Source organism: Paralichthys olivaceus, chromosome 6, assembly GCF_024713975.1.
Source record: "Paralichthys olivaceus isolate ysfri-2021 chromosome 6, ASM2471397v2, whole genome shotgun sequence".
NCBI classification, from domain to species: Eukaryota; Metazoa; Chordata; class Actinopteri; order Pleuronectiformes; family Paralichthyidae; genus Paralichthys; species Paralichthys olivaceus.
This window is the reverse complement of record NC_091098.1, coordinates 12,480,251-12,497,008: the sequence shown is the minus strand read 5'-3', so window position 1 is coordinate 12,497,008 and position 16,758 is coordinate 12,480,251. Positions and strand designations below refer to the sequence as shown.

The following is a 16,758-nucleotide window of genomic DNA, read 5'->3' as shown; positions in this document are numbered from 1 at the left end:
CACCCCCTGTAAGTTTAACTCTCAAAGGGTTATTTATAACGACGTGAGAGCAGAGAGGATCAGGTGCCATCAAATTATTAGACAAATTAAATTGAATATTGATTAAAATGTAGTGTAATCAGTTCAACTTTAATAACCACATTATGTCTGTTAAACTATATATATATATATATATATATATATATATATATATATATATATATATATATATATATATATATATATATATACAAAGGAAAACTGCTAAAGAAAAAAAAAGGCCACTAGATTGCATTCATGAAAATAAACCTCTCTAACGTCCGGTGTGATCATTAGTATCAAACACCAGAATACAAGAAACACACAGAGGAACACTGGAAAAGTGATCTGTTTATGTTTTCTATGCTATTCACACCAGAGAACATATCAATTTCAAAGTAAGTTTTTGAAATAAAGGATCAGGTTTCTCCCTCTGGGCGTGAGGCATGAACATTCCCTGATAACACAATCTAAGTGATATATTTAAACTACATTCACCTACATGATATTCACCTACATGAAACAAATAGGATATACACAGTCGACCACACAGTTGACCTTTTCCCTCGCTGGGTTATGAACAGTGAGCTAGATTTATGCTTTCATTTACAAACATCCAGTGAACCTACTCTATCTGATGCTTGACTGCCCTCTGGTTCCTTCCCAAATTCCCCAAGGAGAGGGTTTGGTGTCATACACCACTTTTCTGGCACAACCCCCAGCTGGGAGGGAAAAAAAGAGAGAATTCCAGACAAATGAAGACCATATTCTGTTTTCTTTCTTCCAAACAGAGATGTGGAAACAGAACGCTAAGTCAGACTGTGTGGTTTAGTGCATACATGTACACTTTCAAGTTATTATTTGGGGTTTTTATTACAAGCTGATCTGGTAAATGTGATTTGCAATGTGACTTTAAATGATCAGAACTATAAATATACACTACAACATTTCCTTTAAGCTGATCCAGGTATTAAAATTGATTGAAACTCTGAAACCTAATAGTAGGACTTATCAAATGAGATCCCTCTTAATAATGTTTTATTACGCAACACATTTAGTACTTAATTTGTTTACTTCGTGTTCAGTGTTGCTAGTATAAAACTCAATTATCCAAGCAGGACGTTTCCCAGATCACTTTAATTATTCTACACTATTACAAGAAACAGGGATATTGTATGAACATTTTCTACGTGCTTGTACATTTTTAACTGTTGCTGCCTATAGGCATCAGAGGCTTAACCTTAAAACATATGGTAATATCATACATTCCAAGATGATTCCAGCTGACACTTTGCCATGTTTTTCTTGGCCTCCCCTTATGTTTTATTAGAAAACATTTGGATGTGCACACTCACTACCACTGGAAGGTTGTGGAGCTACTGAAGTAGGGAGCAGAGAAACAACAAACCACAGGAATTACCATCTCAAAGGCTGCAAATATGCAGGTTTGTTGTTATCAGCATGAAGAACAATGATGTAACATACAGTCTGATAAGGGCATGAAATCAAGCACAGAGAGAAAGGCAATCTCAAGTGTGATGCAGAGCTGCAGATAACTTTTTTCAATATAGTCAAAAGCCGAACTATCTGCTCTTTATTACATTCTATATCTAGTTAGATGCAATAATAAAAGAGAGAAACACTTTTGCACACACACACACACACACACACACACACACACACACACACACACACACACACATACACACACACACAAACACTTATAGAAGCCTGTGATGAAGTCTATATTTCCTGGCTGATCATCAGTCGCAGTCTAAATCCAGGCAGCTGAAATATTCTTTGTAGTTGAGTATTTCGCTCAGGGATATGCAGGACGGAGACAATCTGTCATGTCACAATTGCAAAGTTGATCTCACACTTTGCTACTCCCCGGCACATTTCATTGCACAGATTGCATTGACTCTATAGTCCAACTGCACTTTTTACCCCATCGTTCTACAAAGATTTACACTTTTTTTTACCTTCCTTACTGAATCAGCGGCATTTCCTCTGTACTCGGAGATGAGCTGAAGGATGTTACTAAGAGGCTGCAGAAAGGTATATGGTAGGTATATATCATCATTTTAACAATGGGGAATATCACACTTACTGTAAGTCAGCAAGATGCCTCAATTATGAGTAACAGCTGATGCCCCTGGATCCCACAGACTTCCTGCTCTGTGGTTGCAGTTGAGGGACATAGTGTTAATGATGTTATCAATGTTCGGATGCAGCATCTAGCAGTTCGAACCACACCCGCCTTCTGCCAAATGTTGCATTAGCTGTTGGATCTCACATTATTATTGCTGCTATATTGAACCATGCAGGCTGGACTATTGTGTGTTAAATCAATATAATTATATTATTGTTTTTGTTGTTATCATAACTCTCCATTGTAGACACTGATATGAAAAAAATTAAATAAAACTAATTTCTTTCAGAAACACTACATAAATATTTTCATGCAATGTTTAAAAGGTTATGATTGGCCCAGCCAAATTCTGGACGGATGAAAAGTGGTCTGAATTAGAGACCGATCTGCAAGAATGACACCTCTCTGATTAGTTGTCCAGTCTCCAACGTTCAACCTCAGCTGCACTGAGCTGTGATTATCGTCCTGCTGCTCATGACCCTGTTGCAGCATTGCTCAAATGCCATCTCCTTTTCTGATGAACTTCAACCTACATGCAACAGCATTGGCCCATTTTTGGTTAAGGAGGTTTAACTTGAGCTTGATGGCATGTCCCATCACGCGACACAATGTAAATTGACAATAAAGCTGGAATTTATCTAAGATCCATGGAAAACTTGGGTTCGTCTCTGAAAACAAATACAAAATAGTTTAACTGATTATCAAGGCTTAAGAAATAGGGTTTGGCATTCTGTGGTGGAAGAAAACTCCCGACAAAGGGAAAACTTTGGAAGACACGTAGGGACGATGCAGTCATTTGTCTACATTGTGAATAAAAATAAGGGAGCGTGCTGCAATGCTCTTCCTGTTTGTCTGCAGGTGTGCCTCAGTCAGAGCAGAGCACCCAGCTGCCATCTCATCACCGTAAATCAAGCCTCTTCAAATATTCGCTGCCAGATCATAGACTCTGCTACCAGTTAGTGGTTGCTACGTTAAAAAGGTGATTGGACCTGCAGGCAATATAACACCCACATTTACACACACGTACAAGTAGAGAGCAGGAGAAGTTGAGGGCATGACCCATTCAGGAGAGGATGTAGTAAAACAAAAGTGATATCATATATATGATATACTGTATATATATCATGTATATGATCAGCTTGTTTTGACATGTTTTGGTAATTGTAGTCATCACTTCCATCACATTCTTTATATATAGATCTCTACTGCAGCAAAGATAGACACCTGGGTACTTGTTTTTTCTGTCTGAGGCTTGCCCAAGCAGATGATGTGGGTGATATTTCAAAGAAAAAGGATGCCGTCTTATAGGCTATAGCCAGCTGTTTTGGAATTGTGATACATTTTTTTTATAAATCCCACACACACATAAAGGTATCAAAGACATGCAATTTTGGAGAGAGATGGTAGAGTGATATAATGGATATAAACCACACATTATCCCTGCCATTGTTTCAAAATAAAACCAAAATGAAGAACTCTAAAGAAAATCAGTTTTCCTCACCACATGTTTATGTTTTATAATGATTATAAAACGTATCCGTGTGCTACAAGGCTTTGACGCTGGGTTTGGCTCTGCTGAGCGATCCCACACACTGCTGAGAGGCCTGAACTACATTCTTTATTTTAGGGGACATCTTGGTAGCCAGCCAAACCATACATCTATATTCAATTATAACCTGTTCTAATTATTTATGTCAGAGACGACAGTAAAGTTGATTGTTTGATAAATGGTGGGTGGTTGTCCATTTATGTAATTTTTCACAGGAATCTCTGAACGTTCTTCTTGCAGTAATAACACAGAGGAGTTTAAAGCAATAAATCTAAATGTTTTCATGAATTAGGTATAGGTTGAGCTGTTATAATGCTATACCCATTGAAAATTGGTACGACAAAACATCCAAAGCCCGATGGCTCAAACTTGAACTTCATCACCAACAGATTTGTGAGAATGAGGATGAATGAACATTTTCTCTGCACATCAACTAAGTTCTGCCCCAGGGCTGTTTTCTCCCTCCTCTCCGACTTATTCTGCACATTATTGGCTGCAGCAGTGCGGCTGTAAACCATCACATTGTGGAGTTTGCAGATGGGATGGTGTCTGAAAAAGCCCCACTGTCCTCTCATATTACTTTCATGGATTATGTCAAAAAAGCCTTTTAGGAACAAATACAAGGGTGTGTGGATTGATTTTAGACTTCGTGACTATGTCAACATCCTGTCATCACTCAAATTAATGGTTTAGAAATCACTGAGTTTTACTTGGGTACTGTAATTGCTAAAAAACTGTAAAACCAATATGATGTGTTAAAGAAGCAAGAAGAAGCTCTTTAAGTTCAATTTCAACATGTCCCTGATCCCTTACTGAGTCAATTTTTTCTTCAATCTAAAACATAAAACGTGTTATATGTTATCAACAGAAAAGTGTGTCCGAGTTGTGTGAAAACCAATTACTAAAGGGAACAGAATATATCCTGTCTGACAGCATACAGACGATGTGCAGAGAATTCAGACCTTTGCCTTTAGGTGCTGCCTCCATATACCGGACAGACACAAACACTCCTTCTCAGCCCGTTCAATGCTAAATTCCAGGAGACACAGATCAACTTGACTTGGTAAATATTCTTTTAATTTTAGTAGCACATTAATATAGACTGCTATGTCAATGTATGTTTTTTTTTCTCATTATTTTTACCTTTTATTATGTTGTATCATTGTTTCTAATTGCCTTGTGTGTGTGTTTTTTGATCTTCTGTTATTACTGCTGCACAACCAATTGCCCCTCTGGCGACACAAGAAGTTCTGCCTGACTTGACTTGACTTGAAGAATGATCCATCTCTCTCCACTCCAGACTGTTCTTTCGTAATCTTCTTGTCATGGTAAATCACTATGTGCAATAACTGCGCCATTTGTCCCTCAGGCATGTTTTGTCACTGAATATCATAGAGAAGAGTTCAGCGTGTGCTGAAATGCATCCATAACAATTGCAGTTGTTTATGTAAACAAGTTTATTATTCTACTGGTGGGCATATTTGTCGTAAATGATATGAAATGATAATATAATATAAATAATATTACATACAATTTAATTATTTTGCCGTAGTTTTGATAACTTATGTCAGAATGTAGCATTGTGAAGATGGTGAAAAAGAAAAGGATAAAGTTGGCGATGATGTTTATCTTTGCATTTCCAAAGTGAACACAAATTTTGGCTAAATTTACACATTACCCCTTTTTATAGATGTTATCATAGATAATACTCATAGGTTAATGATCTGACATCTTAATTGCAGGATATATTTATTGCTGGCAGATGAATCAAATACTAATGAAGGTATTGAATAAACATTTGCTACAAGTTTTCAAGGTTTTGGCGCCACAAAGTGGTGATGTGATTGTAAAGTTGAGGAGCGATGATGGGTAAAAGCAAATCTGAAAAAAAAAAAAAAAACGAGAAAGAAAGCTAACTTAAAATCAAAAATCAGACAGTATCATTTCATTTCAAATACATTCAAATGTGTGTGATACATTTTTAGTCTGATAATAACCTTAGAAATTCTATATTTGTAATTAGGTAATTGTCCTTTTTGTCCCCAACATTTAAATTATGTTGTCTCCACTTTTATTATAAATATATCATATGAGGGTAGGCCAAATAATGTTTTAAAAAATCTAAATGATGCAATAGTAAACAGCACCACAAACTAGACATTCTCCAAAATGACTGCACACGATCAAACCTACTCTAAATCACTTTCAACAAAAACATACACGCAATAACAAGCTTAGTGGATCAGTAGGTCTTTATTTTTGATCATAAATAAAGTTTGAGGCGTCGCTACGGTAACAACAATGCGACAACCCCCCTCTGACACGCTCATGTGAGGTTGCCATGGTAACAGCTTTGTTTTCAAACACCGGGGACAGCATGGCGGAGCTTTGCTAACTAAACTCAACTTATTATATTCTTTTAAATGTAATTACATTAGCCACAGTAACTTGCTATCGTTACGTGGTGCGTGCATCCATGTCAAAGAATAAGGTAAACAGACGGCGCCATGTGCGGACATGTTTGTAGTCTTTCTAGCTACATAATAAGCTATGTGATGTAGCATACCCTAGCTCGTGTTAGCTACATTTTACTTTATGAGAACCCATGAGTTGGTAAAAGAAGACATCTAGGCGCGGTTGGTTTAAACTCTGCCCGAGACCTTTTTGGGAGAAATAGCAAATGACCAGGAAAAATGTAAAGAGTTAGAAAACAAAGGTATGAGAGGCATAAACTGAGAGTTAGCTTGTTGTAAACGAAGCTAATAATAAGGGAGCCAGAGGAGTTGCTAACTAATGGATGGTTCACAGCTGTAAAGTGCAATTAATAATAACACTACTACTACTACTGCTACTTATAATAATAATAATAATAATAAAAATGATAATAATAATAAACTTGAACTTCTGATCATTGGGATTTAAATCTTGGTTTGCTTTCTCCACCTTTGCAGACACCCGGATACAAAGGTTCATACAACTGCGGCAAAAACGAGGAGCGGTGGGTGTTTTTATATATTTGCTGATGTATACCTTCATTCAAAAGCACAGTTAACCCTGTGTTCCTATGTGTCCTCAGGGAGGGAAAAAGCTCTGTGCGTTTCAAATGCGGCCTATTCAACACCATACAGAACGTCCTGCACCAAAGACCCGGCTGGGTTGAAGTCAAAGAGTGAGGGCGGTTGTCTTGTTTCGTCATCACAGTAGCATCCTTGTTGGATTAACTGGTTTATATCTGCTATCTTTTGTCAGTGATGGAGAGTGGGATTTCAACTGGTGTGACGTGGGCTGGCTCAGGGAGAATTTTGATAATTCGTACATGGAGGAACATGTGAGGGTAAATCACTTTCGCAACCATTATGAGGTGAGGTGGCATCGGTCCAGCCTGCTACGAGACTGTACCCTGGATATTTTAGCAGTAATAAACATATATATTTTTTCATTTCTTTGTTTTATATTACAGCTGACTCGCAAAAACCTCATGGTGAAGAACCTCAAAAGGTACAGGAAGAACCTTGAAAGAGATGTTGGCTACATGGAGGCATCCAAATGTGATTTTTTCCCCAGCACCTTTGCACTGCCCAGCGAGTATCATCTTTTTGTAGAGGAGTTCAAAAGAAGCACTGGCAGCACCTGGATCATGAAGCCAGTTAGTGAAAGCACACTGCAGATTAATCCAGTGCAATAAAATTAATTAAAATTAACTGGTATGTTTATTTAGGTAGCAAAATCACAAGGGAAAGGCATTTTTCTGTTCAGGAAACTGAAAGACATCATGGATTGGAAGAAGGTAATGTGCTGATTTTATTGAATAACTGGTTATAAATTGACTAAAATAAACACACACACAGCCATTCAGACTGATAACACTGTGCTCACACAGGATGGCACCCGCTCAGAGGAACAGAAGGATGCAGCCCAAGTGGAAAGCTATGTGGCACAGCGCTACATAGAGAACCCCTACCTTATTAATGGTAATAAACTGGATGAGAAATAAATGTTATTGTAAATTCCCAACAACTCATTTTACAAAAGACAAATTGGGACCAAGAGGATTTGTGACCAAAACAGAAGAGAAACTTTTCTTCCTTCAGTTCTTTTTATACTTTTTGTATCCACAGGCAGGAAATTTGATCTGAGGATCTATATTCTGGTCACATCAGTATGTATTTAGCAGATGTATTGCAAATCACAGAATTTTATACCATTTAAATCTTTCTTAATTTATGAACCAGTGCGTGTGCTTCCTTGTATGTTTCAGTATGTTCCCTTGAAGGCCTGGCTGTATCGAGATGGCTTTGCTCGCTTCTCAAGCACCCGCTTCTCTCTGAGAAGTATTGATGACAAGTGTATCTTTTTTTTGGTGTCATGACATTTTGTCACCATCCATTTGAGAGTTTCTTTTTGATCACCAGCAACTCTTTGAACAAAGCCTGAATAAATTCTCCTTAATGTCTGTTTTTAGATATGCATCTCACCAATGTGGCTGTTCAAAAAACAGCACCTGACTATGATCCTGAAAAGGTCTGCAATTAAAGAACCTCACATGATATAATGTTATATTTCTTGGAGGAAGTGTCTCTCTTTATAGTAACTACATCTGTTATACTGTATATTGTTGCATTGTTTTATCTATCTCTAAGTAGGGATGTAAGTGGCAGTTGCAGCAGCTTCGAAGATACCTGACTGCAAAGCACGGTAGAGAGATGGTAGAAATCCTGTTCAAAGAGATGGATAATATCTTTGTCCGCAGTCTCCAGAGTGTACAAAAGGTCATTATAAATGACAAACACTGCTTCGAGCTCTACGGCTACGACATTCTGCTGGATCAGAACCTCAAACCGTAAGTGTTCATAAACACAGTGTCCGCATGGCAACACAGTGCATTACCTGCCACATATTTTCACTTGCAAACATGTACTGCTCAGGCATGCATGCTCACAAATAAGCACAGAAAAGCACATGCACTGACAAGCAAACATTGTACATTTGACTAGACATCATGAATACCTCAAAACAAAGCAGTAAATCTGCCAGTGTTTGACTCAGAGAAATAACCTCATAATGCTCAACAGTGTATCTGAAAAACTAACAGGTGTGCAATAACTGATTGCACACTGCTGTAAATAATAACACACATACACTAAAGCCTTGCAGCAATAATAGAAACAAAGAGAACTGCTACCAATGCCTTGTCATCAAAAACAACAAACTCAGTCCAAATTAAAACTTTTGTCTGTGAGGGGAAACAGGGGCCTCCTTCACTGACCAAGAGTGGTCAGTTGGAGAAAGCCCAAGACTGGTTGATGTTGGTGGACGTAGGCCAGCGGCTTACAGTCCCATCGCATATTGTCACTACCGCCCTAAGACCTGACCTGACCTGATATTCTGGTCCAATACCCTGTGCGTCGTCTATTTCGTAGAATTGACAGTTCCCCTCGGAGCATAATGTTGATAAGGCGAATGAGAGGAGAAGACTGCGACATGCAGACATGACTTTTGAGGCAGAGCAACAAGGCTGGAAAGCAATAGTTTGTCCTGTGGAGGTTGGCTGCAGGGGTTTCCTTGCAACATCCCCATCAGGTTTGATGACACTAAGGTGCACAACTGAAGATATGTCCCTAATATCCGCTGGTGGTCACTAACATCCGATAACATCAACTGGCAGTAGGCATTAATTAGTGCGTCAGAACGTACAAGAAATATTCTCCAGCTTCTCATATGTTCTACAATGGGACAGCATTTAGTTTAAAAAGGCATAGAGGTAGTGATGTCTGATCTTCTGAGCAGGCCACATGGCTTTCATAGTACTGCCATACAAGCCAGTAGCCAGTTAGATTTACATTTTTCCTCAGCGTACCCCCAGGTTCGCCATGTATTGTCGATTACAAGCCCAAAACACTAGATGACGCTAAGGTGCACAACTGAAGTTATGTCCCTATTATCCACTGGTGGCCGCTAACACCTGCCAACATCTACTGGTAGTTGGTAATCTAAGTTATGCAGAGGACCTTCTTGAATAATGTAAGGTATATTACATAAGAGGGTGTTTCTATCATCAGGTCATGCAGTGTCTGTGTGTATATAAGTAGGAACAAAAGTACGACAGTATTGGTCTGCAGCCCACGGAAGGGAAGAGGCCGAGAGCCCTGATATATAGCCTCCAAAGCCCAGAATGCTTAGGTGTGGTGCATTGCTGAAAAGGTATCATCTGCACCCAGCAATCTCGAAAAAATACTGCCAAACAACAGGGAAGGACAAGATGAATGAGGCTGTCACCCAAAGACAGGCTTCCTACCCTAGACCAGGAACAATTTGACCTATTTACATTTAACAAACTATAATTACTTTACAATGTTGAAGATGAGAATTGCTTAGCCTATTGCCAATACAACTGCCTTATCAAATACATCTAACAACATTTGACACTACTCCCCTCTTCATACAGCTGAATGGGACAAGGTTTCCCAGGTATTTCTAAAAAGGATTTCCAAACTGGACATAAAGCGTGTATCTCTTTTTATTTGAAACGCTGTGTTTAAAAAAGTCTAATTCGTGAAATTACATTTCAAAGTAATTATATTCCTTTTAAACAATATTCCTTACCTCACTGCCCAAAGATTTTCATGTAACATAATATTTGTCTGTATATGATATCCTATGGCAAGTATCTCTTAGTGTATACATTCAATAATGTGTTATTTTTAAATGCATTGATAGTAATTCAATATAATAACATTCCAGTGGCCAGTTATTTTTTGTCATTAGCAGCAAATGTTTACATTTAAAAACAAGGCAAACAAATACATAAATGAATGCATTTAATGAAACAGCTGTCTCCATCATAGTTAATAACCTGTTGGGAAAATGGGATACTTCTTGTTCGGTACACAATGTAGTATGATTTGACACACTGTAATGGACTGTAACTGAACAATAACAAAGTCATGTTTTAGTTTGTTACACTTTAAAGGAAAGTTTCAGTCAATTCAAAAAATGAATATAAAATATCTAAATGCATTCAACAAATATTATCTCAGATTTTAAATCACCAAATACAGGAATCCTCATGGAAGTCATGTTTAAAAAATATTTTAAAGCATTTTTAAATTTTAGTATAACACTGGTAGATGGCAAATATCTCATTTGTAATAGGTTTCATGTATTAGCAATTCCTAAAAATGAATAAAGAGTTTTATAGAGAAAATAACATTTAGCTTTTTAACATTGGCGTAAATTTGAACAGAAAACCAGATGGAAAAACACTGAGGTGGTTCTCTTTGGCCCCCCTGAACATACTAATATTCTTGGTGGGAAGCTTGGCCATTTTTCACCCTTTGTCAAACTGCTGGCAAGGAAACTTTTAGTAATTTTTGACTCATGCTTTCAAATGTGATAAACAGATTAACCAAATTCAAGCCCGAAAGCAAAAGCCTTTCCATCATTCAAAGATTGCAAGAAAGTAATCCATGCATTTATTACTGCTTGCCCAGACTACTGCAACTTCCTGTACATGGGAGACAGTCAGTCTTCCCTTTCACACCTGCAGTACGTGCAGAACACTGCTGCGAGGTTGCTGACTAGCTCCCAAAAAGCTTGAGCATAATTCAGCTTGGTTTGCTGTCCTCCATTGGATCCCTGTCAGCTTTAGGGGTTATTTTAAACTGTTCTTGATGAATTGGTTGGTTCTTCTTGAACTGCTCACCTGTCTGAACTTTTAACACCCTATAGGGGTCACTCAGGTCCTCTGACCATTCATTGCTTGTCGCCCCCTCAGTTTCTGACCTGAAGGCAAAGGTCTGAAACTCTCTGTCCAACGTCTGTACACTGTCAAACATGCTTTGAAGGTGTCATCTCCCGATATTTAGGAACTTTGAGATACTAAAGGAATATTCAAATTATTTAAATGTACTGAAAGAATATTCAAAGAGAGATTAAAGTGAATTGATTCAATTATTTGACACAACAAATGGATGTCATATCGTTGACCCAACAATATTATCTTTGCCCACAATATACCTGATGTCTAGGTAGTAAGGCTGCAGAAAATGAGTTCACATTTGCACCATTTGATTTAGGTTCTGCAAAAAGGTCAAAAAGGTTTGTGAGTTGTTGAGCAGAACACAAAAAAGCTTTAATGTCATTGCTCATGTCACAGATGAAACTGTGATCACATCAGGAAACAATCATTTAACACTTTTAATTAAGTTGTTATCAGCCATCACCTCATCTAACAATCTTTATTGAACTGTTTGCACTGTTCTGCCAATTATTGACTCAAAAGGTAATGCAAATTTTGGAGAATGTCATCGCTCTCCATCTATTTGCAGGTGGTTAATTGAGGTGAATGCCTCTCCGTCACACACGCCCAGTAGTCAAGAGGATTATGAGATGAAGTGCAGGCTGCTGGAAGACACTTTGAATGTTGTTGATATGGAGGGAAGGTAACGGCCTCATCATGTTTAACTTTTTATCATCAGGAAACGTGTGTCTATATTCATTCTAGAAATCACAATCTTTATTGACATCTGCCAACATTTTTTAGTATAATCTACAGATATTTATTTCATAAAGCAATGATATACAGATCACAAGGTGATTTCCATCAGTTTTTATCTCATTAGGCTGACAGGCAAGGAGAAAAGGGTGGGTGGCTACGATCTCATGTGGAACGATGGCCCTGTCTACAGAGAGGATGCCAACCCCGAAACATTTGGGAGTTCGTGTTTCACCGCCAACACACACTTAGGTAACTGAACTGTGCTGTTAATGCAAACTTTTTGAGTCAGTGATGCACCACATTCCTGAGATATAATTAAGAAAAACTAAAGAAAAAAAAGAAAACTCACAGAATAGCCATTGTTGTGATTAATATTAGTAATAACTGCACATGTAAATGTTTTCTTTATTGCAGGATGTGTGAATGACAGAGAGAAGCAGCTTCGTCAGCTACTAAAACCGTTTCCAGGCCAGAAGAGGATGTGATCACTCTCACAAACTCTATCCAGCTATAAAAGGAGTTGGCACGCAAGACTTTTTCATCATCTAGGTGTGGTTGTTTGAGTAGAAAGCCTTCAGTGAACACAAAAACATAAGTTCACTGTGATGATCGGATCAGATTTTTATCCTTTGGTAAGATCTGAATGTGTTAAAACTACTGAGCAAAATTCTTTTATTCATTGAGTCCAAAGAAAAGTATATTGGTACAAAATATTTGTTAGTGAATTTGGTTATTAATATGATTTAATGACCATGATAATTGTAATATTTGGGATTGCAGCTTTCGGTCAATAACAAAGAAAGTTGTGAATGGTGTAGCCCCTTGTTTGCAAAACATTTATTTCTTTGCCTTACAAATACTTGCATTCAACATTGAGAAAATACATACCACAATCTTTCTGCGTGCGTGTCAATAGCATACACATTAATAATAACAGCGCCACCCCTGGCCCCTGATCTATGGCTTTGATACTGAATGTGAAGTAAAGAGGTGCAGTCCGGATAGATGTCACGTACATTGCTGAAGTGTTCCAATGAATCATTTGCACATGGTAAATCACAAGAAACACACAAGACACTCTAACGTAAACATGGTTTTCTAAAGACTTCAAGTGTTGTTCCAGCCAAACATTAATGATGCATTTAAATTTCACTGAATCCTTAGAATGGCCAATGGTACAGCATCAGTCGAGACAAGAATATACATTCAGCTCTTTTACTAAATATTTTTTCTTTCTGTGCAATGATGTAAACAAAAGAATGACCATGATGAAAACAAGTCAACCACAAAACATTTCATAAATATAACTATGGCATATAAAATTTGGAAAAATATGCTTTTACATTCGTAGCAAACATTTCACCATCTTCGTCAATGATATAAAGAGCTCAGCTCTATGCAAAATACAGTTTGTCATCAAGCTGTTCAAACATGAAAAGCCCTTGTAACCAAAAATGTAAAACCATCGTACAAATATATCTGAAACAAACTACATTACTGCAGTACACACCATACCACACCTTACTGTGCCCCCTTCTCTTCAGCCAAAGATGCTTGAACTGAATATGTGTCTTAAAACATGAGGCACAAAAGAAAATAGTTTAACATCAAGTAATGTAAAAGCCTTGAAAACAAATACATTCCAACATCAAAAACTCCACTAGCAACGGCTACGGTTGTCTTAAATGAATAACATGTGATGGTTTGTGCTCAACTTTACTATGGATTACTAATGCTGGAAGCTGTCCGACAGTATAATAGATGCTTATTTAATGCTTATTTCAACATCAGTAGCACATTAAAAGATGACTGCAGTGCAACAGGGTTTAGTTTACATAAGAGCTGTCTTTTGAATCAGTAGTTGTGTTTAGGTTCATAATGAACCTTTTGTCAAAACACAGCCTGATATAATTACTGTACATTTGAAATGAAACACAGTGTGAATACTTCTGTTCTAGTGTCGTATATGTGTTTTTTTAACTATTCTAGCTACTCTGTGTCTGGATAGTTTTGACCTTCTGAAGGCTGCACACCACTGATTGATTTAGACTGCTGTACAACAGTTACAACATGTTAGTATTACACAGATTACACAGAAAGCAAGCATAGATTGAAGCTCCTGCACCAAGTAACCAGTGAGTAAAGCACTACACTGAAGATCTAAGCGGGTTACTTTGCAACAAAGTGCACGTTTTTTGTTTTTCCATTCTGCTTATTACTGAGCGGTGCTTTGGAAAGCAATGGCGGCTCTTTAGCAGCTCTTTTCACAGAAGTTTTAGTGGCCTGACTTCCCAACTCTGCTTTCTGCCAATCCTTCTCCACTCTCTTAGAGGTGATGACCTCTCTTTTACTTGCAGCTAAAACACGTTTCTCTGCACTGGCTGCTTTAATGTCAACCTTTTTAACATCTGTCTCGGAGTTGGCTCTGATGCGGCTTTTCCTGACCTGACCTCTACAGTTTGGGTTTGTCCCAGATTCCTGGGGTTGTTTTCTGGCGTTGCCTGCGGCCTGCATGTGCCTGATATGACTCTTCCCGGCCGAGGGGCTAACTGGCGTCTGGGCTCCTCCTCCACCCCCACCTTGTCCTCCTGGGCTCTTGCCGTCCGTGGAAGGTGCTCGGGTTTCACTGCTGCTCCGCTTCGCTGGTGCCCCAGGTCCGGCTCTGCGCTCAAGCAGTGGGCTTAGCCGTGAGTGCCGCTGGTAGGCATAGGCAGAGCAGCTTCCGTTGCACATCGGGTAGCGAATGTGACAGTGAGGGCAGCGGGAGAGCTGGTGCTGAGTTGAGGCAGGTGATGGGGGGTTGTTAACAGGTGCAAACGGGAAGGCTCGCTGGCTTTGCCGCAACCCTTTAGGGGAGTTGAGTCGGGACGGTGGAGCTGTGTGAGGCCTGGGTGGGTGAGCTGTGGTGGCAGAGGGGAAGCTCTGTGGCCTTGTTCGAGTTCCAGGTGGACGACTGCTCTCAGCTTGCACTGTCTGGATCTGGAGCCACTCCAGCTGCAGCAGCCTCTCCAGGTACTTCTCCAAGGAACCTACGGGTTTTGGGCGGGGGGCACCACGGCCCTCTGTATGAAGAAACACCGCCAGCTGTCTGAGGCTCCAGCTGTTGAAGGGAGGAGGCAGAAATTCTTGGTAACTGTAGCTGGGTTTTTCACTTTCATCTTCATCACCCAAAGTCCCACAGGGTCCTGGGATGTCCGGGGGAAAGTCATTAGTGTTGATGACCTCTGCTCGCAGGTTGAGATGAGGAGGGGTACAGGGGGTACAGGGGGAGGGCAGCACAGGCAGCCTCTCTGAGTCTGACAGATCACTGGCACTGTCAGTGTCGTCATCCTTCTGGTTGTAGTGCTGCTGTAGTGCCTCTGGGGTGGGGGCTGGGGAGTGCGTTAGGGGGTGCATTGGCATGTGTCGTAGCCCCGATATCGGGGAGAGGGGCAGGGAGAGGGCTCGCCGATTTTTCCCCATCCCTGCCCGATTCGGTTGTAGCTCATTGCTGCACTGTGACATCCGCTGATTTTCTAGTTTTTCCTCTTTCCTCTGCACAGATGAGTGTTTGCGGAGTGGAGGTCTCATCTCCCCGTCTTCAGGGCTGTAAAGAGGCAGATAAGTGTCAGAAATGCCTGTTAGGGATTTAGGGGTTTAGTGTACCTGAAGTAAAACATTCAGTATGACACACTCTTTTTTTTTTTTCCACACATACCTGGAGAGTTTGCTTGTGTTCCGTGAAGAGCCATATTTGACCCTTCCACCATTTGACTGTGCACCCTGTACAATAATCATTGCATGAATTGTTATATGATTTCTGACATTGTTTCCCCTTCAATCAAAAGACAAAAAGATAGAATATTCATATCGCTTTAGATTTACTATTTTTGCATTCACTTGCCTTCTGCACTGTAGTCACTGTGTCCTTATCCTGACCTGGTCCTGGGAGGCCATTTTTCATTTGGCTCACTGCTTTCTTCATCTTGTTACCTTTCTTTGAACTGTGGAAAACATGACAGTGCTTGTCAGTCCGAGGTGAAACATGACAACTATAATTTACTATTACCTGCTTGCATAATATTAGGAATACCTGGTTACTGGTCCGCTATTTTCAGTGTTTTTCACCCGAATCTTGTCTTTGGATACGATGCGTTTGAGAGTCGTGGTTGCTGTGTGTTCCTGCATGATGGGCCCCATGTTGTTAGGTTGCCAGGTGGGGATGTTGTTGATTGAAGAGTCCAGCACAATTTCAAACGACACGGTGGCTAAAGGACCCAACCGACATCTCGGATCAGATACTCTATCCGGAGAATGAGGCTGAAAATACCGGTTTTCTCAAAAGTGGTGCAGTGCATCATGCGCAGGTGTCGACGGTCGCTTTTCCGCTGCAGGTTGAACTCGTCCTAGTTTTTATCGTCGAGCTGCGCGTGTAACAATGGAGCGATTATTTCCTATTTGTAATAAACTGTTTACAGCAGATGCGTCTCTTTCTCGACTGTCATCTTCGCCGCAATTAAAAATGCAAGACGGTCAAACAGCGCAGACGCTTTCTTTAGCTCG

The 16,758-nt window shown here is 39.5% G+C and overlaps 2 protein-coding genes across 5 annotated transcripts; one reads left to right on the top strand and one right to left on the bottom strand.

Annotated features, from left to right (window-relative positions):
• Positions 1 to 4,966: 4,966 nt before the first annotated feature.
• ttll9 (tubulin tyrosine ligase-like family, member 9) lies at positions 4,967 to 14,036 on the top strand. Of its 4 annotated transcripts, none has more exons than XM_069526058.1 (14): positions 4,967 to 5,047; positions 6,671 to 6,717; positions 6,796 to 6,888; positions 6,969 to 7,080; positions 7,180 to 7,365; positions 7,438 to 7,506; positions 7,600 to 7,690; positions 7,838 to 7,878; positions 7,978 to 8,065; positions 8,182 to 8,240; positions 8,363 to 8,559; positions 12,047 to 12,160; positions 12,326 to 12,465; positions 12,631 to 13,231. In XM_069526058.1, exons 1-14 carry the CDS (start codon positions 5,045 to 5,047, stop codon positions 12,699 to 12,701), a joined length of 1,311 nt encoding a protein of 436 aa, XP_069382159.1. In that variant the 5' UTR covers positions 4,967 to 5,044; the 3' UTR covers positions 12,702 to 13,231. The 4 variants fall into 4 exon arrangements, with proteins under 4 accessions (XP_069382159.1, XP_069382158.1, XP_019944934.1 ...); XM_069526057.1 differs by lacking the exon at positions 4,967 to 5,047 and adding an exon at positions 6,038 to 6,210 and having other exon boundaries at positions 12,631 to 12,760; XM_020089375.2 differs by lacking the exon at positions 4,967 to 5,047 and adding an exon at positions 6,040 to 6,210 and having other exon boundaries at positions 12,341 to 12,465; positions 12,631 to 14,036.
• fam217ba (family with sequence similarity 217 member Ba) lies at positions 13,039 to 16,699 on the bottom strand. The gene is made up of 4 exons (XM_020089374.2): positions 16,289 to 16,699; positions 16,100 to 16,199; positions 15,914 to 15,978; positions 13,039 to 15,802 (listed from the first exon to the last, which is right to left on the bottom strand). Exons 1-4 carry the CDS (start codon positions 16,393 to 16,395, stop codon positions 14,386 to 14,388), a joined length of 1,689 nt encoding a protein of 562 aa, XP_019944933.1. The 5' UTR covers positions 16,396 to 16,699; the 3' UTR covers positions 13,039 to 14,385.
• Between the last annotated feature and the right edge of the window lie 59 nt (positions 16,700 to 16,758).